At 37.4% G+C, this 26077-nt stretch overlaps 1 protein-coding gene across 3 annotated transcripts; it reads right to left on the bottom strand.

Annotated features, from left to right (window-relative positions):
* Window positions 1–2964: 2964 nt before the first annotated feature.
* LOC130966008 (protein transport protein SFT2) lies at window positions 2965–13338 on the bottom strand. Of its 3 annotated transcripts, none has more exons than XM_057890757.1 (4): window positions 12947–13338; window positions 10587–10854; window positions 10327–10431; window positions 2965–3834 (listed from the first exon to the last, which is right to left on the bottom strand). In XM_057890757.1, exons 1-4 carry the CDS (start codon window positions 13126–13128, stop codon window positions 3724–3726), a joined length of 666 nt encoding a protein of 221 aa, XP_057746740.1. In that variant the 5' UTR covers window positions 13129–13338; the 3' UTR covers window positions 2965–3723. The 3 variants fall into 3 exon arrangements, with proteins under 3 accessions (XP_057746740.1, XP_057746749.1, XP_057746744.1); XM_057890766.1 differs by lacking the exon at window positions 2965–3834 and adding an exon at window positions 4451–4684; XM_057890761.1 differs by lacking the exon at window positions 2965–3834 and adding an exon at window positions 4711–9377.
* Between the last annotated feature and the right edge of the window lie 12739 nt (window positions 13339–26077).

Raw genomic sequence — 26077 nt, 5'->3', positions numbered from 1 at the left:
TTATGTATAAATATATGTGTAATGTAATTTATTTTTAATATATATTTTATATTTTAATATATACATAACATGATTGATGATTATAATATTCTTTAATGGAGAATGTATTTGTTCATGGCAATGGCAATGCCAATAAATGGTTCCACTAAATAATAATATACAGCAAACAAGCATACACTTTTGAAATTTTGGTAACATTTATTTGTTGAATTTTTATAACTAAAATTTGTTATTTTGAGTGCCAAAATAATAATAGTTCATTCTTAATCATTAGTACCATTCATTTGAAATTAAACGGCTTTGCATGGATCAAAATATTATACGAACAACCCATATAAGAATAAAATGGAAACAAAGGGGTGAGAAACTTGATGGCTTCATTGGCTTGCATCATTGCATGTATATATTGATGGCGGTTCATGTGGTTGGTGGTCCCTTTGGTTATAGTAGTTCATTATTGTACCATCTTATGAGAACTTTTGTCATTTGATAAATGCCACACGTGCACTGCAAAATTGGCAATTGGAATTTGGATATACATAAAGTGAACTTCAATTTGATTTAATTTAAAATTTCCCAATCACATTAACCCTCACTAATAATGGATCATTGCCATAATAAAATCATCCCACCATATTACAATTCGGTCCTCCTACACATTTAAACACTTTTATCAACTAAATTTAATTAAATTAATCTAAATCAAACAAAATCACTTACAAAATACGTGCCTAAATCACCACACTTTTTTCTTCTTTTTTTTCTGTATTTTTTCCTAATCATCATTTTTTTATTATTATTGATATTAGCTGTATTTTTTTTTTCTTTTTTCTCCAAATAATTATTGTAATCTTTTTTATATCTTCTTTTTTTTTATTTAATTTTTTTATTTGTATTCTTGTTAAAAGGATTAAATAAAAAGAATTATGAGAAAGTAAAATAAAAAGAAAAAAAAGACGATAATAATAAAGAAGAGAAGAAAGAGAAAGAGTTTTAAATTATGCAGATTTTATCAAAAAGAAAAGAGAGAGAATTTTTTAAACATGTCAATTTTTTAATTTGTCTATATTTTTTTGAGTTAATTAGATTGGCACGATAGATTTTAACCTATTTTGTCACTTCAAATTCTAATGCTCTTACATGATAATCACATGTTTGATCTTATGCTAATCGAAAAATTCAAGAGAAGTAGTGTTAAGTGAATCCAGAATAAAAGAAAAATGATGGCGTAAACACTTAGCTTATATATTAAGTTAGGTTTTAAATAGCACTCCTTAATTAAATTGAAAGCTTATTAATTTTGTATATTTATAACATTATAACACCACCCATTTGCAGCAATGTAGCTTGCCAAATCTTAACAAAGAAGATAATAAAATAGTCCTATCATATCATACAAAAAAAAGTTTTTAAATATGGTAGTACACTGGTGTTTTAGTAATTTTGAACTGTTGATCTTAATTATATCGGTACAACAATAACAACAAAGGTTTGTCCCACTAAGTGAGGTCGGCTACATGAATCAAACGAAGTCATTGTGTTCTGTCATGTATCATATCTACAGAGAGACTGTTTACATGTAGATCTCATTTGACCACCTCATGAATGGTCTTCTTAGATCTTTTTCTGTCTTTCGCCCCTTGTCCATCTTCCATCTCATCCACCCTCCTGACTGGATGTTCTATCGGTCTTCTTCTCACATGTTCAAATTACCTGAGACGCGATTCAACCATCTTTTTCACAATGGGTGCTACTCCAAATCTCTCCCTTATATCTTCGTTTCTTATTTTATCCAATTGCGTATGACTACTCATCCATCTCAACATCTTTATCTATATCACACTCAACTTATATTCGTGCTCCCTTTTAGCCGCCCAACACTCCGCACTATAAAATAAACCGGTCTTATAGCAGTGCGATAAAATTTACCTTTAAATTTTAAAGACACTTAATTATGCTATGACACATTTAATTAAGCTATGACAATGTATCATTGCAATTTGCAACTCCTTCAATGTGTGACTCCTAAGTTTTCAGTTTAGTTTTGTAGACCGTTCATGGTGCTCCGCTGAGGTAAGCTTTTTGTTTTTATGTCAATGAAGAAGATGATATATGACTTACAATAATTCAATGATTAAAATATAGAAACAAAACACCTCTTGGTTACACATAATCTTCATCATGTTAATTAAAAGGTCAAATCACTGCGTTTATCCCATTATTTGGTGTCCAAATATTTCCTTAAAATCTGGGTCTATGCTCCCTAATCACCAATCACTACTTTCCAAATTCCAATAGCAATAAATTATTAAAAAGGAGAGAGAGTTAAGGGATACAAATGAGAGTTTAAAAAAGATATTGTTTGCACCTAAACCTCACTAAGTTGAAGTTGTCCAATCATGTCCACCAGTCAATATATGTATGTATACCAATTTCCAAGTCAATTTTGCTTTCTCAATTTGTCATATTTGATTAAAATTAAAAAAGGTTTACTGGTTTTGGGGCTTGAGGATGTTAATTGGCTTGCCTTTTCACTTTGACCTTTTTCTCTTTCGTTGTTAGTAAGGAAAAAAGGAATATCCACGGTTTAGTCACGACGAAACACTCTTAGGTAGCGTTTGGTTAAGGAGATTGAAACTGAAATTGAAAAACCGAGATTCATATTATGTTTGATAGTCAAAAATTGAAACTAAAATTATAATTTTTGCCTCTAAAATTTCAATTTTTAGTATCTCTAGAAAGTAGGAATATGGAAGACTGAAATTTTAAAAATAAAGACTAAAATTTTAATAATATTCTTTATTAAAAATATCTTTATTTAACTTTTCAAATTCTAAATCTACTATTCAATCTCCATATTTATTTTGAATTAAATATAATACTGAAACATAATTCAATTCAGTATATTTTATACCAAACACAATAGAGAAACTTAATTCAATCTCATCTCTCAATCTCTATCTTCTACTATAGAGGTCCATTTAAATGTCTGGCCATATTTAAGATGTTTGTCTTTCATTTGTTGGGTTAATGAATTCCAATGGCCAGGTCAAAAAGTAGCACGGAAACATACATTGGTCCTTTAAACCCGGAAATGGGTCTCTTTGTAGTAATGGGGTTAGGCAAAAGGAAAAAAAATGGTTATACACTTATTCCATCTTTCACCAATGCACATCACAGTCCAACGAGGATCAAGTTCCAATCTTTTCTTGTTTGTGGAAGGTTTACCTCTGAATGATGATGGCTTAAAGTTACTTTGGGGGGCAAATTTTAGGATCCTTGACCACAACTTTGGACCACAATTGATTTGAAGCTCCCATGATGTAACTAAAAAAGGATAGTTGGAAGCTTGTGTATCTCCAACTGCTAAAGGAATTTTCAAACAATCATTCATTCTGCATTTGGATATGATTTGGATACATCAACTATATGAAATGTCTAATTGATATTATTTGGATTTAATTTTCTGTCAACATGTGCTCTACTAAAAGTGTAAGAAGGATACAATTAAATTCCAGTCTGCATAAAAGTGGAAAGAGGAAGAAAAAGCAATATTATCAGCTGAAGTTAATTTGCAATATGAAAGTTGAGGCTAATTAAGAGGAAAATCAATTTTTTTCCCCCATTCAGAGGGAAAATGTTAGATGATGCTTCATATGTTAGATGATAGACAATGATCTTTCACCTCACTCACTCAATCACTACCATTTAACCAAAACAGTGTCACCTCCCAAAACATCTCATTATTGAAGAGGTAAAAGCAGAAGTCAGAAATCTCATTCCAGCAGATCCACCAGGAAAATATGATATAGCGTAGTATCCAAGTGACAGAACCTGCAAGTATAATTAAAATTTCAATGCAATACTGATCCTGATGGTGTGTGTGACAGAGATAGAGATAGAGAGAGATCATATTACAATGAATATACTCCAATACTATACTTTTTATTGGTGAATTATTATCAAAAGAAATTTAAGCATAAATGGGATAAGTACTAACACGATCCATCACAGCACATAATAATATTATTTGATCCATGTAGACTACCCCCATCAAGTGGGATAAGAGCAAGGTAGTCAAAAACGCGTTTCAACTCGTGGAAACGCACGATTTCACGTTTCTGCATCCTCTTTCAGTCTCGGTTTTGCTTCTCGTCCAGGACCAAGCTTCTTCGTGTGGAATCGCCGCGCAAAAACGCAGAGCCGCTGGAATCGCGTTTCTGCCCCGATGTTGCGTTCAAGATTGAAGATGCTCTTTTCTTGATCTTGAGTGCAGCCCAGTCCAACCCAATGGCCCAATCTGAATAGAAGACCATGGAAGATGGAGGAGCCCTAGCAGATTAGCAGTAAACTCCTTAATCTCTTTACCTTCCTCACTTTACAGTTTATCTCCATGGCCAAAATTTCAAAATTTCACCTTTTTCAAGTCTTTCAATCTCTGACTCTCTCTGACTCTATCTCTCTATCCCTCTGAAGTTTAAATTTCACGCGACCAAAATCCCCAATTGGTGTGTCACAGCCTGCTGCCGTTGTTGTGGAATTAGACTGGTGGTGGTTGAATTGTGTGAGCATCAATTTGCAATTGTTTTGCGAAACTCTCTGACTCTGCCTCTGTCTCTAGTTCTCTGGCTCTCGCTCTCTATTTCTGGAATCTGGATTGCTGCTGCTCTTCTTCTCCCCTTCACTGGTAGTTCAGGTATGTTAAAACTTTTTTAATTTTGATCCTCTTCAAAGTCAGTTCAATCTGTTGTTGTACTTGTTTATTATGGATTATATTGTAGGTTGAATTGCTATTGTCTATCTTTATTGGTTTACTGATTATATTGCAGATTAATTATATTGTTCAATTTAGATTATGATTTTATACGAATTATAGTAAGTTTTGAGACCTGAAAAACCGTGATCTCAGACCTGAAAATAACTTGTATGTTACGAGTATATGCCAAATTTTGAGAGAGGATATTGCACCTCGACTCTTTTCCACAAATATGTCCTGTCAAACTTAATGTACAAAATATCAATGAATAAACTTACCTTAGCTCCATCCACCAGCTGGTTTTGGTTAATGGCTTCAGAGGTAGTATTATGGTGCGATACTTGAACTTGAGGTTCAATGCAAATCAATAGGCTATTTTACTATCACCATCTTTTGATGTATTAAAACAATAATGTAATGGAAAACATGGATTAATAATGGCGATCGAAACGTGAAACAAAAAGTGATTTGCTTTTATCCATTCTTATATCATGGTTTTGCTTTTAGCTCTTTCTTATTAATTAATGTTTCATTTAAAAATTATAAATATTTGACACAGTTTAATCCTCCTAATTTCTAAGATAAAAATTAATGAAATTGTTTATATATAATGTTAACTCTGATTGACATCTGATTCACAACTAAATGTTTCTTGGTGGGTTGACTGCTCTGTGCTTTCCACCAATGTCCCTCCTAAACTTTTCACTTCATCTTGAGCAGTGTTGTTTAATAAATGATTTTTAACACCATCCTCAAATTTTTCATCCACTAAACTAGTAGTCTTTGGGGTCTCTATACCATTTAATTCAGACCCCTCCTGGTGTCCTTCCAATTCCAACACTTCTATATTGTTCTCTGGTGAATTACTCGATTCTCTCAACTCTCCAAGAACTTCTATTCCATCATTAGTACTAGCAACAGGCTTTATTGGAAATGTCTCTAAATACAATGTCCTTTACTTCCAATTCAATAACCTAGAACTAGAATCCACTTTTTTAAAATTAAATTAAATTAATCCTTAGATTCAGAAATTAAATTAAACAAGTAACATGGCATCATGTGAAGTGGGACTTAGCTAGTATAGTAAAACCTTTGTTATTGTTAATTACCAATAATTCACATATTACTTGTTGAATGATAAAGGTGAGGCATTGTATATGAAGATGCTATATATGTTGAAGTTGCACTATTGAACAATTCAAATTACTTGATAAGAAGCTTTTGACTTTAGCTTTGATTTTGATCAATGAAAAAGGTGAAGCACTGTATATAAAGATGCTATATATATTGAAGTTGCACTGTTGAACAATTCAAATTACTTGACAACAAGCTTTTGACTTTAGCTTTGATTTTGATCAATGAAAATAGGACTAATAATAAGACATCATGTTAATTCATGTTAATGAAAACAGGACTAATAATGAAAACAGGACTTTACCAATATTTTGATCAATGCATGTTGCAACTTGCAACAACTCATTTCTATTAACATATCCTCATTTTTAGTTATTGCAATTGGATTATACACATCATTCTAGTTGAATAGATTCTACCGTTTATTTTCTTGGCCAAGTTATTTTGTCAACTAGCAAAATGATCAAGTCAAAATGTGTAAATTAGTATCATCAATTTAATATATATTACTTTGGGAGATTCAACTATTTCGATTTCATCATCATGGCATTCAAAGCTTCTTGCATTATACAGTCAGATACTAATAATAAGTGTCTGCTTTTGTCTGTTCCAGTGTATCCAAATGAGGACATTGTATGAAAAAGTGAAATATTCAGTTAGTGAAGACAATGAATCACCGTTTGTTTTAGCAGTTTGTTCATTGCTATCATTTTTACTGGTTGATCCTTCATCTGAGCTACCTGATTGAAACTTCTTTGTCACCTATATCCCAATAATTTTATAACTATCTATTTCTCTGAATTGTTGTTGTGACATTGAATATAATTCTTGAATTTTTGTTATGCTGGTATTTTTTGTTCAAATTGGATTGTTAAATTTTTGTTGTTGAACTTGGATGGTTGTACTTGAAATTGAACACAATTTTGTAATTTTTGTTAAATTGTTAAATTTTTGCTATGATATTGAATTGATTCATTAAATATTTACTGTTTTTATTTTTTTCTAAACAGGAATGGCATCGACTCAAGCTAATGCAAGTGAAAATCTGACTAACATTCCAGCTTCTCAGTCAGGAAGTACAGCTGGAATCACTTGTAAAAAAAAGTTGCTAAGAATGCTCTTGGAAGTAGAACTGATGTAGGATGGGAGCACGGGATATCTGTTGGAGAAGATGGAAAGAAGATACAATGTAAATACTGTCATAAAATTTTTTCAGGAGGAGTTTATAGATTGAAACACCACTTAGCAGGAACTCAAAAAGATGTTGGGGCTTGTACAACTGTTAGTGATGAAGTTAAGAAGCAAATGTGGGATGTTGTGAGTGGGTTACAAGTAAATTTGATGAAGAAAACAAACATGGGTGGGGCAAGCCCAGGAGAAGCTACTAAAGAAGTTGACACTACCGGTGAAAAAAGAAAGGAAAAAGAACTAGATGGCAACATATTCAAGAAAACACGCATTAGTACTCAAACAATAATCAACAATATATTTAAGAAGAATTTGAGAGAGAAAGTATGTTTAGAGATTAGTACTTTTTTCTACAACAATGGCATCCCCTTTAATGTTTCAAGGAGCGAGAAATACAGTAGAATGTTTGAAAAAGCTATAAGATACGGACAAGGATTCAAGCCACCATCCTACCATGAATTAAGGGTGCCTCTTTTGAAGAAACACGTGGAGCTTGTTCAACAATCTGCACAATAATGACTGATGGTTGGACAGATAAGAGAAGACGGACCATCCTAAATTTTTTGGTTAATAGTCCTAAAGGGACTGTTTTTTTGAAATCCATTGATGCCTCTCACATTACTAAGACAGCTGATAAAATCTTTAAAATGATAGATGATGTGGTTGAAGAGGTTGGTGAAGAAAATGTCATCTAAGTTGTCACCGATAATGCGGCTAACTACAAAGCTGCAGGAGAAATGCTAATGAAAAAGAGAAAAAAGTTGTTTTGGACGCCTTGTGCAACACATTGCATTAATTTAATGTTAGAAGACTTGGAAAAAAAAGTAACACTTCACAAGGATACAATTTATAAAGGTAGAAAGATTACTACTTACATATATGCTAGAACTGCTCTTATTGCACTACTACACATCCACACTAAGGGGAAAGATTTGGTGAGGCCGGGTATGACCTGTTTTGCAACTTCTTACTTTACTTTGGGATGTCTCAATGACAACAAAGGTTCCTTAATAAAAATATTTCTTTCTAATCAATGGACTTCTAGTAATTTTGCAAAGACAAAATATGGAAAGATAATTGCAAGTGTGGTGTTAGATAAGGTGTTTTGGAAGGAAGTCGTAATTTGCTTGAGGGCTGCCTACCCTCTTCTTCATGTGCTTCGTATGGTGGATTCAGAAGAAAAGCCGGCAATGGGATTTATTTATGAAGAAATGACAAGTGCAAAGGAAAAAATACGAGATGCATTTTAAGGAGTTGAGACAAGGTAAAATGTCTAATTATTTTATTTTTTAATTAATGCATAAGAGTTGTACATAATGTTGAATGATACGTGTAAAGTGTAATTGTAAAATGTAATAACGGCAGAGGTAGAAAAGTAAAAGCCAGAGAGAGTTAAAAAATTTAAATTCTGAAAATATTGTTTATTTTGTAACTAATTTATTAACTTTTTTATGTTTTAGTTATATACCTATTTGGGATATTATTGATGCAAGATGGGGCAACCAACTTCATAGGCCATTGCATGCTGCAGGCTATTATTTGAATCCTCAGATTCATTATAGCTTTGGTTTTAAAATTGCTTATGAGCTTAAGAAGCAGTTTTATGCTTGTATGGAAAGGATGACAGGAAATCCAGATTTAATCACTAAGATGGATGTTCAACTTAAAGATTTTAAAACTCGAAAAGAGTTTTTTGGTAGTAAAGTAGCTAAAAATGCAATTTATACTAAAACTCCAGCTCAATGGTGGGATTCTTATGGAGATCAGCATCCAGAGCTCCAACAATTTGTAATTCGTGTCTTGAATTTGACATGTAGTTCATCTGGATGTGAACGTAATTGGAGTGCTTTTGAGATGGTTAGTAATTAAATATAAATTACATTTTACTTTTATAAATTTGGTTGTTAATTCTTCAATTCTATCTTATTGTTTGATTAATGTCTAATATTTTTTATCTACTTTTGAAAGGTTCACACAAAAAGGAGAAACCGTTTGAAAGCTAAAACCATGAATGATGTTGTGTTTGTGATGACAAATTCAAGATTAGCAAAGAAAAAACAAACTAGAAGAAGTCTTGATTATGACTATAGTCTTGATGAGTTGGACTCTGATGAAGAGTGGATTGTTGCTGACGAAGATGGAGAAGAAGAAGATTTAGATGCTCTAATCTCAGATCCTGATTTAAATGATGGAGCAAGTGGTAATAGAGTTGTTGGTGCCTCTAAGGATCCTTTGGCAATTCCTTATCTTGATGATGATGAGTTTGAAGAACTTCTCCAAGGACCTCTTCCTCCTGCTCCTGATAATGATGAAGATGGTAATGCAGAAGTTTGTGAAACTCGTGAAGATTTTATAACTGATGAAGAATATAATGATTATTAAATAACTTGTTTAGATTTTAGTTAATTAGTTGTTCATTCTAGTAGTTTGGTTGGTTTATTTGCTACTTGAATTTGTGTTTTGATTTGTGAATTTGTGTTGAATTCTGACTTTTAACTTGTTATGGTATATATATTAGTTATAATTCTATGGATAATTTAGTTTATTTGAGATTTATTTTATTCTATATAAAATTAGTTGTTGCTATTAAATTTTTCTAAATTTTTATAATTTACGAGTCATATTTATGTTTCGTCTCACGATTCAACGAATTACGATTTTGAGTTAGCTTAACGAGCCGAGGTAAAAACTACGAATTCACTACCTTGGATAAGAGACTAATGTTGAAGATTGGAAGTTGCTATCTTGGAAAAAAATAAAAAAACTTCATAGTCATTTAATATAGTTTTTATATAGCTTGAGATCATCATAATATATATATATCATTGAACTATAAAAAAAAGAAAATTTGACTAAAAAAGAATAATTATTTCCTCTTTATTTTCAAGGTCAAATATTGATAAAAATGATCTAATAGAGAATCATAATAACAGTTAGAAATAGAAAATATATTTTATAAAAAGCTAAAAAATGGTGTCTGTAATTGCTAAACCTATATGCATACACACACAATAAGAGCCAGTTCTACGGCCATAGTTCTTAGAACCATGTCATGATATTCACACAAATCACAAAAGCTAGAAATAAGGCCATTTAAAGTAAGACTAGCTCTGCGATATTGAAGTTATTGCTGATGATTGCTATGAAAAGTGTCATATACAAGTCAAAAAATTATTTGAGCATACATCAAATCAACATCAATACTGAAGCACATGAAGGGTAATGCTAAAAAGATGTTAAGGATATACCTGTATAACGGAGAACATCACAGAAAGAACATAGCTATGGCGCACCATTGATACATATATGGTACCAATCATACTGCCTATAAAAGCCAATGTGAAAGGAAGCCTCTGAAAAATAATCATGAGTAACGACAGTTAGAACAAAGCAAAAGGTACATGAATCAAAACAACGAGGCTACAATTTTCCAAAAATCCCAACAAATTATTGGTCAAAGTTGTAAATATTACTACACAAGCAAGGAAATGGAACTCTAGTCAGTTACCTCCTTTGACAACATGTGAGCAAGCTGATTCTTTGGACCCTTGAGAGCAAAGAATGATCCAATAATAAATCCACATCCAAGTGTAAAGCAAATAGCAAACTTCTGGGGCATAACCACCATTACGGGCAGGAACAATGTAAATGCTATGAAAATGAAGAATATCCCACTTGCCAGAAACAAACCAAAGTACACGAGCGATTTGCCGGAAGGAACATTACTAGTGGCAGACTGGAAGTTTCCTGGTAAATCTCTCACGCCTTTAGAAACCCTACACAATTATAAGAGAGATAGATTAACTACTTGAGGACAGCATGTCCCTTAACCATGACACAAGAAAAATTTCAGGAAATTGCAAATGCCCACTATTAGTTTGTTTGACAGCAAGTTATATCATCACAAGGAAAGAAATTTAAGAACAATAAAAACGATCTCCCACATTTAGATAAGGTAGAAAAATAGTCCATCTTTCCAGTGTCAAAAATGAATACCCATCCAAACATCAATTCACACGAGGACAACATGACACTAGAGTAATTATCATCAAAGACATTAGCAATTTTATGCTTCATAATTTACAATTGGAAAGAGAATCTCAATCACCGCTTCAAATAATAATCTACTCACACAAAGACAGCTAACACCAGCAAAAACAATCTTTTAAATGATCATGAATCAGCTTCTCACTAATACAAGTTAACTGTCAACAACAACTAAGCCTTGTCACACTAGGTGGAATCGCCTACATAGATCAAATGGCATCATATTTAGCCATCTAGTTGACCCAACCTGACTGCACCACATATGGAACAAACAAACTTATTGTTTGGCATGCTTCCTTCCTTCCTTTCCATTTATGATCTCTTGTCCATATTGTTGGCTAGTGTTCCTGTGACCCTGCACTCAGTAGAGAAGGAACATTGGATAGACATTTAAATATCATTATCAACCCACCAACTGCACCACCTCTGTGACACCCTACGCAGGAGAAGGAGCAGGTGCTTGCAGCATGATGCTGTCCTTGAACCCTAAAGCAGAAACCAGCAGATACGATAAAATATCCCTTTTCCCCCCTGATGCACTCTATTTCGTTGTGTAGTGCATAACTGAGAGTGGCAACTCCTTAGTCACTGCACACAACAGCTCCACTTCCCCTAACATCACATTTAAATGGCAGATGACCCATCAATAAGAAGTGTTTGAGCAAGACATCAAAGAGGGATCTGAGACTTGAGCAGTCTTTGTTCAAGTTTTGTTCTCATAAACCAAGATCTTGAGCTCTAATACACGAATCATTTCTACATGTTAGCTATAATTCATGTTGATCTATTTCCTTCTTGTCTAGCTGTGTTGCAAATACTCTTTTACTGTTCTAAAGCATCTAGCAAGAGATAACCTTTTGCCAACATCAAACAATAGCTATCTGCAGCTTTTTCCTGACACTTCAGATTATAGCATGGCCTTGAATGGGTGAATTGGATATCCATACATCGAAATGTGTCAATTGAAGGGTTGACACTTCGAGTTCAATAGTGAAAATCAGCGTTCTTATTTTTGTTCAAAGAATATCTTTGAAGTCTTGGCCCACATTTCTCCAATAAAAAACTATAAACTAAGTTCAGGAGTTAGTATGTTACGCCGTCATTGCAAAGTATTTCAAGGGAAGAAGATGATTCTGGGAAAAGCAATCCAGCTGAAAAGGAATCTCTCAAAAGCTACCAGTTTTATCTTGACTCCAAGCTCAACTAATTCTACATACCAATACCATCTAAACTCTCCATGACATTTCCTCAGTTTTTTCAAGCTATAAATAATTCATGAAGGTTTTCATTCTAAGACAATATAGCATTTTCATTGTAAAAGAGGAAACACAAAATACCTAAGAGAACCCTTTTCTTTTTTGAAGCAACGAGAGTCCTCAACAAAAATGGGTGGGTGGAGGGAATGTAAAAACAAAACAAAGAAAACCAAATTGTCTACATCTACAACACTTCACACTCTTTCAAGACATCAAGAATTCTAGAAAATCTACTCTTCAACAAATGTCTGAAACCCTTCGTAGTTGACATTCTAGCTTTCCATAGTTTTAGAAACTAAACTAACATACTTCAAAGTTTCTTTTTTTCTTTCAAATTCTAATTCCACAGAAACAGTATCACTTACCAACAAAGCCTGTAATCCAAGTGCAAAATCTTGCAATTCCTCATCATAACTAGAATGAAATAACTTAAATCTCTTCAAATTACAACTATGCCATATCCCATACCGCACTTAGATCGCCAGATCACTAACATAGACAATCAAATGCACAATCCTACGAACCCTAAAATGACATATTTGAACAAGCAGAGAGAGGAGCTTACACGCTAAAGGTTCCTGAAACGGTTTCGTTGGCGGACCTAACGGCGGATTCAATATCAAAGGGCATCAAAGTGGAGGATTCCTGAGAGGCGGCGTATGAGTTCCAATCGGCCAACAAAGACGACGACGTTTGCATCTGATCGTCGCCGCTGCTACTGCTTTGTCCCGAAAACCAACCCTGCATTTTTTTTTCTTTTTCCTTTTTCGAACTTGAGAGAGAAATCGAAGAAGATTGTTTATTCTGTAATGTGTTTTTGAGTTTTATTTTCGGATATGTTAAGTGGAATTTGGAATCAATGATCAGGGGTTAACTGATTAATTATTATACGCTGGATTAGCTGCTAAAGAATCATAGTTTGGTCTCTCGATTCCTGCTACGAGAAATTGATTTGATGACGATGATGATCAAGATGGATCTTTATTAAAAAAATAAAAAATTACTATTTACTTTTATAATTATTTTGTTTTTTTTTTTTGGTGACATACTTTTTTTTGATGACATAATTATTTTGTTTTAATTTGTGATCAAAATAGTTTTTCAATTTTTATTATAGATCAATGATACAATTAGTATTGGACTAGTCCAATTAGAAAATTATACTATAAATAAGAGTATAATATAATAATGTAGGACAAGCAATCAGGCATGGTGTAATTAAAAACTCTACTTTCTCTTTTGGCTCTATATCTAAGAATTTTTCTTCTATTCTCTATCTGATTATCTCTAATCCTCTCGAATTCTTAATACAAATTTATATCAATCAAATTAGTTCTTCAATCAAATAGCTATTGCCATTACGAAAATATCAAAAAAATAATAAAAAATTAATTTAAAATAGTCTAAAATTATTTTATTTTATATTTATTAATTATTATTTATTTTATTTTATGTTTTTAATAATTTTATGTTACATACATATACGAATATCAAATTAAATAAGATAAATTTGGATTATTGTTTTTTAGCATTATCGCTAATATTATTGACGAAAAATTGACGTAAATAAAATGTTAACCGTCAATATTATTAACTCGACTTTAATTTAGTATTCATTTTTAGTTTGTAATTGACAATATTATCTGAAAAAATTAGTATCAAGAATCATTAAGAGATTTTAATTAATAAAAGAGATTAAATAGATATTATATTAAAAAAGGTCTATCAAATAAGACTTAAAATAATAAAATTAGGAAGATTTTACGGTGTTTATCTTAAAAATTAACATATTATATTTGTTCATACCCTGACCCAATAATAAAGGCCCAGGTCCAAGCGAAAGGCCTAGTCCAGAGGATTGAGCCTTGCTGAGCACCGACCTTCGTACTAAGAAGTTGGTGTTGACTACGACTCGCCCTAAAGAGGTCGGAACGGAGAGTAGCTGGCAGATAAGCATTCATTCAAATGAATAACTGCCCCTAAAATCTCTCTAACCACTTCATCAGGGCTATATCTTAACCTCCCTAAGATAATGGGACGGTTAACGCCCTAAAAATACGGCACTACTCCAACGGTGGTTATTGGCTCACCCTATAAATACACTGACACCCCTCAGGTATCTCTAAGTTCCAATACATTCTAAACCTGCTTAATCCCATGCTAACTTAGGCATCGGAGTGTCTTTGCAGGTACCACCCCCATCTCTTGGAACACACAACTCGGAGGCGGCTCCCAGACGTAAACCAAGTCGGAGACCACACTCCTCCAGCGCTTGGGCCTCAAACAAGTCCAACCACCGTCCGGTTCTAGGTAAGCCCCGGAACATTGGCGCCGTTGCCGGGGACCCGAGAGATCATCCACCAATGGCGGACAGATCCCACGAAGAAGGTCATGTGGAGACAAATTCTGAACAAGAGAATCTGGACACAGACAATAACGATGCGGATTTTACCCTCCACCAGGAAGTTGATAATCAGCACAGAGAAGGTACCTCCGGAGTAAAAAACCCGAAGGTAAACTCTTCAGAAGGACGCGAGTCAGAAAAAGAAGGACCATCCCATGTGACTGAACTCATGGGATTAGTCCACAGCCGCCTGGAACAGCTGGAACAAGAACGGGAGCGACAAAAGGAAACCGAAAAGAACCTAAAAGGGGAGATGGAACGACGAAAAGAGTTAGAAAGAAAACTCTTAAAGTTAGAATCCTCCCTTAAAGGTCGCAACTCCCGTGACGAACAAGAAGAGCCACCCTTAGGTGGGGAGGATCCTTTCAGCGAGGACATAATGAGGACAAAAGTTCCGAGGAACTTTAAAAGCCCTGATATGGACCTCTATGACGGAACCACGGATCCAAAGCATCACCTGAGCAACTTCAAAAGCCGGATGTACCTAGTTGATGCTTCCGACGCTACGCGATGCAAGGCCTTCCCAACCACTCTATCAAAGGCGGCGATGAAGTGGTTCGATAGCCTCCCCCCTAAGTTGGTTACTAGTTTTGAAGACCTCTCACGAAAGTTTTTGATGAGGTTCTCAATCCAGAAAGACAAAGTGAAACATGAACCGAGCCTCCTGGGAATAAAACAGGAGGTCGGAGAATCTTTACGAGCCTACATGGAAAGGTTCAACAAAGCATGTTTGGAGATTCAAGACCTGCCCACAGAGGCAGTCATAATGGGGTTAGTCAATGGACTCAGAGAAGGTCCCTTCTCACAATCCATATCTAAAAGACACCCCGTTTCTCTAAGTGATGTACAGGAAAGAGCTGAAAAGTACATCAACATGGAGGAAAACGCTAAGTTGAGAGACCTGAGTTGGCGACCTGGGCACACTTCCTCAATAAAAGAGAGGGAGAGGGAGCCCAAGAAGAAGGAAGAACTCGGTCTCGAGAGACCAAGAAAATACCACTCTTATACTCCTCTAAAAGTTTCAATAGTGGATGTGTATAGAGAAATTTGCAACACTGAAAGGCTGCCACCCCCCAGACCCATCAAAAATAAAAAGGGGGGAAGCCGCAGCGACTACTGTGAGTACCATAAAATATATGGTCACTCCACGAATGACTGTTACGACCTTAAAAATGTGATAGAAAAGCTGGCTAGAGAAGGTCGGCTTGATAGATATCTCATAGAAAGGGTCGGACGGTCATGGAAAGAGAAAGCGAGACGATATGGATAGAAGAGACCCACCACCACAGACTCCAGAGAGACATATCCATATGATCTCAGGAGGGTTCGCGGGAGGGGGACTCACCAAATCCTCTCGGAAAAGACATCTTAAAAGAGTCTACCAGGTCGGAGAAGAGTCATCCGACCTCCCCACCATTTCATTCACTAAAGAAGATGGGCAAGGGATAATCCCTGGACACGATGATCCAGTAGTAATAACTATGATCCTTGCCAATGCCCATCTCCACAGAACCCTAGTAGACCAAGGAAGCTCAGCGGACATCCTTTTTAAGCCCGCTTTTGACAAACTAGGGTTGGATGAGAAAGAATTAAGAGCCTACCCCGACACCTTGTATAGATTAGGTGACACGCCAATAAAACCACTGGGATTTTTACCCCTCCACACCACTTTTGGAAAAGGGGAAAAATCTAAGACTCTGAGTATAGACTTCATAGTCATTGATGTCGGGTCAGCATATAACGCTTTAATCGGCAGAGCTACCCTAAATCGACTCGGAGCAGTGGTATCCACTCCCCACCTTTGCATGAAATTCCCGACCTCAGCGGGAATAGCAACGGTAAGGGGAGACCAAAAATTGGCGAGGAAATGCTACAATGAAAGCCTAAATCTGAGAGGAAAGGGCAGAGAAGTTCACACAATAGAGCTCGGTGGCGCAAGGGCCAGAGAAGAGCTGCGACCACAACCGGGAGGAAAAACCGAGGAAATACAGGTCGGCAAAGAGGAAGGAAAAAATACTCACATAGGAGCCAACCTAGGGGAGACCCTAAAGCAAGAATTGACTAAACTCCTAAGAGATAACTTCGACCTCTTCGCTTGGAAGGCCTCTGACATGCCTGGGATAGACCCCGAGCTCATGTCCCACAAACTCTCGGTTCATTCGGGATCCCGACCTGTACAACAAAGAAGACGCAAGCTCAGCCCAGAACGAGCCCTAATAGTAGAAGAACAAGTACAGGCGCTCCTGGAAGCTGGCTTCATCAGAGAAGTCAAGTACCCAACATGGCTAGCCAATGTAGTGCTGGTCAAAAAACAGAATGGCAAATGGAGAATGTGTGTCGACTATACCGATTTAAATAAGGCATGTCCTAAGGACCCTTATCCACTGCCAAGTATTGACACCCTGGTGGACTCCAGCTCGGGGTATCAATACTTATCATTTATGGACGCCTACTCGGGATATAATCAAATCCCAATGTATGAGCCAGACCAGGAAAAAACATCATTCATCACACTGGTGCACGAAATTGCAATAACACTTTTGCAATCCCGCACAACTAACCAGCAAGTGCACTGGGTCGTCCAAGTAATACCTTGCGTGAGCAAGGGTCGATCCCACGGAGATTGTCGGCTTGAAGCAAGCTATGGTTATCTTGTAAATCTTAGTCAGGATATCAGAAATTATCAGGATTGATTGTGAAAAGCAAAAGAACGTGAAATGGTTACTTGTTTTGCAGTAATGGAGAATAGGTTGGGGTTTTGGAGATGCTCCATCTTCTGAATCTCTGCTTTCCTACTGTCTTCTTCATCAAACACGCAAGTCTCCTTCCATGGCAAGCTCATGTAGGATTTCACTGTTGTCAGCAGCTACCTCCCATCCGCGCAGTGAAAGCTAATGCACGCACTCTGTCACAGTGCTGCCAATCACCGGTTTGGTTCCCTCCCCTACCGGAATAGAATCCCTCTTTTGCGTCTGTCACTAACGCCCAGTAGGTTACAGGTTTGAAGCACATCACAGTCATTCAATCATTGAATCCTACTCAGAATACCACAGACAAGGTTTAGACCTTCCGGATTCTCTTGAATGCCGCCATCAGGTTCTGCCTATACCACGAAGATTCCGATTAAAGAACCCAAGAGATAACTCAATCTAAGATAGAACAGAGGTGGTTGTCAGGCACGTGTTCATAGTTGAGAATGATGATGATTGTCACGGATCATCACATTCATCCGGATTAAGAACAAGTGTCTTAGAATGGAAGCAATGACTGAATAAGAAACAGTAGTAATTGCATTAATCCATCAAGACACAGCAGAGCTCCTCACCCCAACCATGGGGTTTAGAGGCTCATACTGTGGAAAAAACGTGTACAAAATGTTATGAGGTCATAAGGGTACGGATACAATGTCAAAAGATCCTATAAATAGTAAAAGTGTCCTAAGGTTTACAGAAATGAGTAAATGACAGAAAAATCCACTTCCGGGCCCACTTGGTGTGTGCTTGGGTTGAGCAATGAAGGAATTTCGTGTAGAGACCTTTTCTGGAGTTTAAACGCCAGCTTTCATGCCAGTTTGGGTTTTTAACTCCAAATTTTATTCCAGTTTCCGGCGTTTAACGCTGGAATTTCTGTAGGTGACTTTGAGCGCCGGTTTGGGCCATCAAATCTTGGGCAAAGTATGGACTATTATATTGCTGGAAAGCCCATGATGTCTACTTTCCAATGCGTTGAGAGCGCGCCAATTGGGCTTCTGTAGCTCCAGAAAATCACTTCGAGTGCAGGGAGGTCAGAATCCAACAGCATCTGCAGTCCTTTTCAGTCTCTGGATCAGATTTTTGCTCAGGACCCTCAATTTCAGTCAGAAAATACCTGAAATCACAGAAAAACACACAACTCATAGTAAAGTCCAGAAAGTGAATTTTAATTAAAAACTAATAAAATATACTAAAAACTAACTAAAAGATACTAAACATACTAAAACAATGCCAAAAGCATACAAATTATCCGCTCATCACAACACCAAACTTAAATTGTTGCTTGTCCCAAGCAACTGAAATCAAAGTGGGATAAAAAGAAGAGAATATACTATAGACTCCAAAATATCAAAGAAACATAGCTCCAATTAGATGAGCGGGACTAGTAGCTTTTGCCTCCGAACAGTTTTGGCATCTCACTCTATCCTTTGAAGTTCAGAATGATTAGCATCTATAGAACTCAGAACTCAGATATTGTTATTGATTCTCCTAGTTAAGTATATTGATTCTTGAACATAGCCAGTGTATGAGTCTTGGCTGTGGCCCAAAGCACTCTGTCTTCCAGTATTACCACCGGATACATACATGCCACAGACACATAATTGGGTGAACCTTCTTAGATTGTGACTCAGCTTTGCTAAAGTCCCCAATTAGAGGTGTCCAGGGTTCTTAAGCACACTCTTGTTGCCTTGGATCACAACTTATTCTTCTCTTTTTTTTTTCGAAATTTTTTTTTTGAATATTCACTGCTTTTCTTGCTTCAAGAATCACTTGATGATTTTTCAGATCCTCAATAACAGTTCTCTTTTTCATCATTCTTTCAAGAGCCAACAAATTTAACATTCTTAAAACAACAAATTCAAAGACATATGCACTGTTCAAGCATTCATTCAGAAAAAAAAGTATTGTCACCACATCAAACTAATTCAACTAGTTTCAGAGATAAATTTCGAAATCCTGTACTTCTTGTTCTTTTGTGATTAAAGCATTTTTCTTTTAAGAGAGGTGATGGATTCATAGGACATTCATAGCTTTAAGGCATAAACTTTATTAATTTTATTAATTATGAACTAAGAATAAGACTCAAATATAGATATAAGATGAGACAAAAAAAAATAGAAATAGAAAAACAAGAACAAAAACGAAAAAAAATAGGCTCCTAATGATAGAGGTGTTCACAGAGTTAGGACTCAACAACCTTGATTTTGAGAAGTGGATGCTCCCTCAGCTTGAGAGGAGAGCTTTTGGCGTTTCATCTCTTGAATTTCACGCCCCTGCTTCTCTTGTTCCTTCAGCAATTTGCAGAGTATGCAGTTTTGATTCTGCTGTTCTTCCTTCAGTTGCTCCATAGTCTCTTGTAACTTGTTAATATGCTTTCTAGGCTGGACAGTAGTCAATTCTTGGGAACTCAGGGAGAATTCCTGCGCCCTCCTCTTGATGGAGTTGTCTTGCACTTGTCCTTCCATTGACTTCTTGGTGATTGGGTGTTCAATGGTGAACTCATCTACTCCCATCTTCACCCCAGCCTCTTTACAGAGCAAGGAAATCAAGCTTGGATAAGCCAATTTGGCTTCAGTGGATTCTTATTTGCAATTGTGTAAATCTCACAAGCAATCACATGATGGACCTCCACCTCTTTTCCAAGCATAATGCAATGAATCATCACTGCTCTCTGATGGTGACCTCAGACGGTTGCTAGTGGGCAATAGGAACGCCCAATGAAGTCTAGCCAACCTCTTGCAATTGGCTTGAGGTCTCCCCTCTTGAGTTGGTTTGGGACACCCTTAGAATTGGTTATCCACTTAGTTCCAGGGAGGCATATGTCCTCTAGAACTTGATCCAACCCCTTATCTACTCTCACCATCCTCCTATTAAAGGAATCAGGATCATCTTGCAGTTGAGGCAACTTGAAGATTTCTCTTATTTTGTCCAGATGGAAGTATATAACTTTCCTCTGACCATGGTTCTATAGGTATGGTAAGCAGTTCCAGTCATTCTCTGCTTATCTGTTAGCCACAGATTTGAGTAGAATTCCTGAACCATGTCCTTCCAACCTTTGTTCAGGATTGGTTAGAACTTCCATCCTCTGTTTCGAATTTGCTCTTGGATCCCCGGATATTCATCTTCTTTCAGATCAAATTTCACTTCCGATCACTGACCTCAGACCCATTATTTTATGATAATGGTCTTCATGTTCTTTGGTTAAGAACTTCTCTTCATTCCAAAGATTCTTTGATTATTCTCTTTCTTGCCTCTTAAATTGGTTTGTTTCCCTTAGGAGCCATATTGATGAATCTTGGCTCAGTGATCACGGAAAAGCACACCAACTTAGAGGTTGCTTGTCCTCAAGCAAAAGAGAAGAGAGAAGAGAGGGGGAGGAAGAGGAAATTCGAATGGTGTGGTGGAATGAGGGAGCCAACGTGAATTATAAGGTGGGGAGTTTTCGAAAAAAAAGAAAAGAGAATTTGAAAAGAGATTTGAGAGATATGAGAAGAAATTGAGAAAAGGGTGAAATTTTTGAACAATGTTTAATTGATTTGAAAAAATTTGAAAAATGGTTTTGATTTTTGAAGATTTGAAAGTGAATGATTTGAAGTGATTTTGTAGAAAAGTATGGGTGAGAAAGGAAAGTTTGAAAAAATTTGATTTGAAAACAAATGTGGTCCCCCCACCAAGCTGGCGTTAAAACGCCCAGAATGGCACCCATCTGGCGTTTAACGCCATTGTTGCCCCATTTGGGCGTTTAACGCCCAGCCAGGTACCCTGGCTGGCGTTAAACGCCAGAAATTCTTCCTCACTGGGCGTTTTTCCAAACGCCCAGGATGCTGCACACCTGGCGTTAAACGCCCAGATGGTGCCCATTCTGGCGTTTAACGCCCAAAATGGTACCATTACTGGCGTTAACGCCCAGAATGGTGCCCATTCTGGCGTTTAACGCCCAAAATGCCCCTTACTGGCGTTTTTTCGCCAGTAAGCGCTCTGCTTTTTGAGCTGAATCCTTCTGTAACTCTGTGAATTCCTTCATTTTTGATACTTGCCTCTGTAAGAACTAATCATACAACTTTCTAATGACTGGGTTGCCTCCCAGCAAGCGCTTCTTTACTGTCTTTAGCTGGACTTTCACTGAGAATCATCAGTCTCAGTTTTGAGCATTCCTGCTCAAAATTTCCTTCAAGATAGTGCTTGATCCTTTGTCCATTAACATGAACTTCTTGTCAGAATCAATATCCTGAAGCTCAACATATCCATATGGTGATACTCCTGTAATCACATACGGACCCTCACCGGACTTGAGTTTACTGGAAACAGTTTGAGCCTGGAGTTGAAGAGCAGAACTTTTTGTCCTGGCTCAAAGACTCTGGTTGACAATCTCTTGTCATGCCACTTCTTGCCTTTTCCTTATAAATTTTTGCATTTTCAAAGGCATTGAGTCTGCCTCCTCAGCTCATTAGCTGGAGCAGTCTTTTCTCACCAGCTAACTGTGCATCCATGTTTAGGAATCGGTTGCCCAGTAGGCTTTATGTTCCAGTTCCACAGGCAAGTGACAGCTTCCATACACCAGTTGGTATGGGGTGCCTATAGGAGTCTTGAATGCTGTTCTGTATGCCCACAGAGCATCATCCAAGCTCTTTGCCCATCCTTCTTCGGGCTATCACAGTCCGTTCTAGGATTCTTTTTAGCTCTCTGTTAGAGACTTTAGCTTGCCCATTTGTTTGTGGATGATACGGTTGCCACTTTATGGCTGATTCCATATCTAACCATAGCAGAGTATAGCTGTTTATTGCAGAAATGAGTGCCCCCCATCACTGATTAGCACTCTGGGGACGGTCAAACCTGCTGAAAATGTTTTTCTGGAAGAATTTCAGCACGGTCTTGGTATCATTAGTGGGTGTAGCAATTGCTTCTACCCACTTAGATACATAGTCCACTGCCACCAGAATGTAAGTGTTTGAGTATGATGGTGGGAATGGTCCCAAAATCAATTCCCCATACATCAAACAATTCTATCTCTAATATTCCTTGTTGAGGCATGGCATATCGTGAGGCCGGTTACCAGCTCTTTGGCAACTGTCACAGTTACGCACAAACTCTCGGGAATCTTTATAAGAGTAGGCCAGTAGAAGCCGCACTGGAGAACTTTAGTGGCTGTTCGCTCACTTCCAAAATGTCCTCCATACTGTGATCCATGGCAGTGCCATAGGATCCTTCGTGCTTCTTCTCTGGGTATACACCTGCGGATCACTCCGTCAGCACATCTCTTAAAGAGATATGGGTTCATCCCAAGGTAATACTTGGCATCTGAAATTAATTCTTTCTTTGCACACTACTGTACTCCTTGGGTATGAACCTTACACTTTATAATTTGCAATGTCTGCAAACCATGGAGCTTCCTGGAATGGCAAGAGTTGCTCATCTGGGAAAGTCTCAGAGATCTCAGTAGAAGGGAGGGACGCCCCAGCTACTGGTTCTATCCGGGACAGATGATCAGCCACTTGGTTCTCTGTCCCTTTTCTGTCTCTTATTTCTATATCAAACTCTTTGCAGAAGCAACACCCATCTTATAAGCCTGGGTTTTGAATCCTGCTTTGTGAGTAAGTATTTAAGAGCAGCATGGTCAGTGTACACAATCACCTTTGATCCCACTAAGTAGGATCTAAACTTGTCAATGGCATAGACCACTGCAAGTAACTCTTTTTCTGTGGTTGTGTAATTCTTCTGTGCATCATTTAGAACACGGCTAGCATAATAAATGACATGCAGAAGTTTGTTATGCCTCTGTCCCAACACTGCACCACTGGCATGATCACTGGCATCACACATTAATTCAAATGGTAATGCCCAATCTGGTGCAGAGATGACTGGTGCTGTGACCAGCTTAGCTTTCAGGGTCTCAAATGCCTGCAAACACTGTGTCAAACACAAATGGCGTGTCAGCAGCTAGCAGGTTTACTCAAAGGTTTTAGCAATTTTCGAAAATCCTTGATAAACCTTCTATAGAATCCTGCATGCCCAAGAAAGCTTCTGATTGCCTTAACATTGGCAGGCGGTAATTTTCAATTACCTCTACCTTTGCCTTATCCACCTCTATCCCCCTGCTTGAAATTTTGTGCCCAAGGACAATTCCTTCAGTCATAAAGTGACATTTCTCCCAGTTTAAAACTAGGTTAGTCTCTTGGCATCTTTTTCAGGACAAGTGATAGATGGTTAAGACAGGAGCTAAATGAGTCTCCATATACTGAAAAGTCATCCATGAAGACTTCTAGAAATTTCTCTACCATATCTGAGAAGATAGAGAGCATGCACCTTTGAAAGGTTGCAGGCGCATTGCACAGACCAAAAGGCATTCTCCTATAGGCAAACACGCCAGAGGGGCATGTAAATGCTGTTTTCTCTTGGTCTTGAGGATCTACTGCAATTTGGTTGTAGCCTGAGTAGCCATCCAAAAAGCAGTTAGTATCATGACCACTAGTCTTTCTAGCATTTGGTCTATGAATGGTAAAGGAAAATGATCCTTTCTGGTGGCTGTATTGAGTCTTCTGTAGTCAATACACATGCGCCACCCTGTGACTGTCCTTGTAGGAACCATTTCATTTTTTTCATTATGAACCACTGTCATGCCTCCCTTTTTGGGAACAACTTGGACAGGGCTCACCCAGGGGCTATCAGAAATAGGATAAATAATCCCAGCCTCCAGTAATTAGTGACCTCTTTCTGCACCACCTCCTTCATGGCAGGATTTAGCCTCCTCTGTGGTTGAACCACTTGGCATTATCCTCCAACAGGATCTTGTGCATGCATCTAGCTGGGCTAATGCCCTTAGATCGCTTATGGACCACCCAAGAGCTGTCTTGTGTGTCCTTAGCACTTTAATCAGTGCTTCCTCTTCCTGTGGATTTAAAGCAGAGCTTATAATCACTGGAAAAGTGTCCCCCAGCTCTGATTCTAGGCTTTCAGCCATATTGATCTCTTCTACCAGAGTCAATAATGTCACGTCCATGCAGTCCTCTGGTGTGTCTGGATGCTGCATAGCTTTTTACAGCATTCAACTTGAACTCATCCTCATTGACTCTCAAGGTTACTTCCCCCTTTTGTACATCAATGAGAGTTCGTCCAGTTGCTAGGAAAGGTCTTCCTAGAATGAGAGTTGCACTTTTGTGCTCCTCCATTTCCAGCACCACAAAGTCAGTTGGAAAGGCAAATGGCCCAACCTTGACAATCATGTCCTCTATTATGCCTGATGGGTTTTAATGGAGCCATCAGCAAGTTGGAGGCATATCCTGGTTGGTTTGACTTCTCCAATCAACCCAAGCTTTCTGATAGTGGATGCAGGTATTAAATTGATACTTGCTCCAAGATCACATAAGGCTATCTTGGTGTAAGTGCCTTCCAATGTGCATGGTATCAGAAAGCTTCCAGGATCTTTGAAGCTTTTCTGGTAAGCTTTTTAGAATAACTGCACTGCATTCTTAGTGAGAAACACTTTTTCATTTCTCTCAGTCCTTCTTATGACTTAAGATCTCTTTCATGAACTTAGCATAAGAAGGTATTTGCTCAAGTGCCTCTGCAAAAGGAATCTTTATTTCAAGAGTCCTTAATAGTCTGCAAAGCGGGCAAATGCTTATCCTGTTCCGCTTTGCGGAGTTTCTGAGGATAAGGCATCTTGGCTTGATATTCTTCAAACCTTAGATGCTGCAGTTTATTCCTTACAGAAGTGGTTGAAGAAGCCTTGTTAGAGGGATTACTGTCACACTCTCAGGTGTCCTGATTTTTCCCTTGGCGTTTGGACGCCAGGAATGGGTGGAAAATGGGCGTTTAACGCCAACTTTTCCCCCTTTTCTGGCGTTTGAACACCAGAACTGGGCAAGGAATGGGCGTTTAACGCCAGCTTTCCTTCCCTCTCTGGCGTTTGAACGCCAATATTCCTCTCTGGGCTCTTACTGTCCTCAGAGGGATTTTGAACAGTGGTTTGGTTGTCCTCTGTCAATTGTTCCTTGTTTGACTTTTTGCTCTTTTGAGCAGTGTTATTCAAGGTCTTCCCACTCCTCAATTGAACTGCTTGACACTCCTCTGTTATCTGTTTAGATATTTTGCTGTTTTGCTTGATTCAACTGTAGTTCTATGCTTTTATTAGCAACTTTAGTTTCATGGAGCATCTCTTTAAATTCTGCTAACTGTTCAGTCATCAGGAGCAATTGTTGATTAAGCTCATTCATCTGCTCTTGAGGATTAGGGTCAGTGACTAATGCCATGACTTCCTTCTCTGGAACGAACTCATTGCTAGAATAGGTATTGGTTTCTAGCAACAGTGTCTAAGCTCTTGAGCTTCTTCAATTGTCTTTCTCATGTGTATAGATCCACCAGCTGGTGGTCTAAAGACATCTGAGCTTTTTCTGTAAGCCCATAGTAGAAAATGTCTAACTGTACCCACTCTAAAAACATTTCAGAGGGACATTTTCTTAGCATACCTCTATACCTCTCCCAGGCATTATAAAGGGATTCATTATCCTCTTGTTTTAAAGCCTTGGATGTCCAGCCTTAG

This window comes from Arachis stenosperma, chromosome 1 (genome assembly GCF_014773155.1).
Source record: "Arachis stenosperma cultivar V10309 chromosome 1, arast.V10309.gnm1.PFL2, whole genome shotgun sequence".
In the NCBI taxonomy this organism is placed as follows: Eukaryota; Viridiplantae; Streptophyta; class Magnoliopsida; order Fabales; family Fabaceae; genus Arachis; species Arachis stenosperma.
The sequence above is the reverse complement of the archived record's forward strand: the minus strand, read 5'-3'. Positions and strand labels throughout refer to the sequence as shown.

Bases quoted from the DNA above. Each gene is read 5' to 3' on its own strand.
- LOC130966008 (XM_057890757.1), bottom strand. From the start codon at position 13,128: ATGCAGGGTTGGTTTTCGGGACAAAGCAGTAGCAGCGGCGACGATCAG. The intron at 10,855-12,946 runs GTAAGCTCCTCT...ATAATTGTGTAG, and splicing joins GTTTCAGGAACCTTTAGCGT to GGTTTCTAAAGGCGTGAGAG. The intron at 10,432-10,586 runs GTAACTGACTAG...ATTATTTTTCAG, and splicing joins CTCACATGTTGTCAAAGGAG to AGGCTTCCTTTCACATTGGC.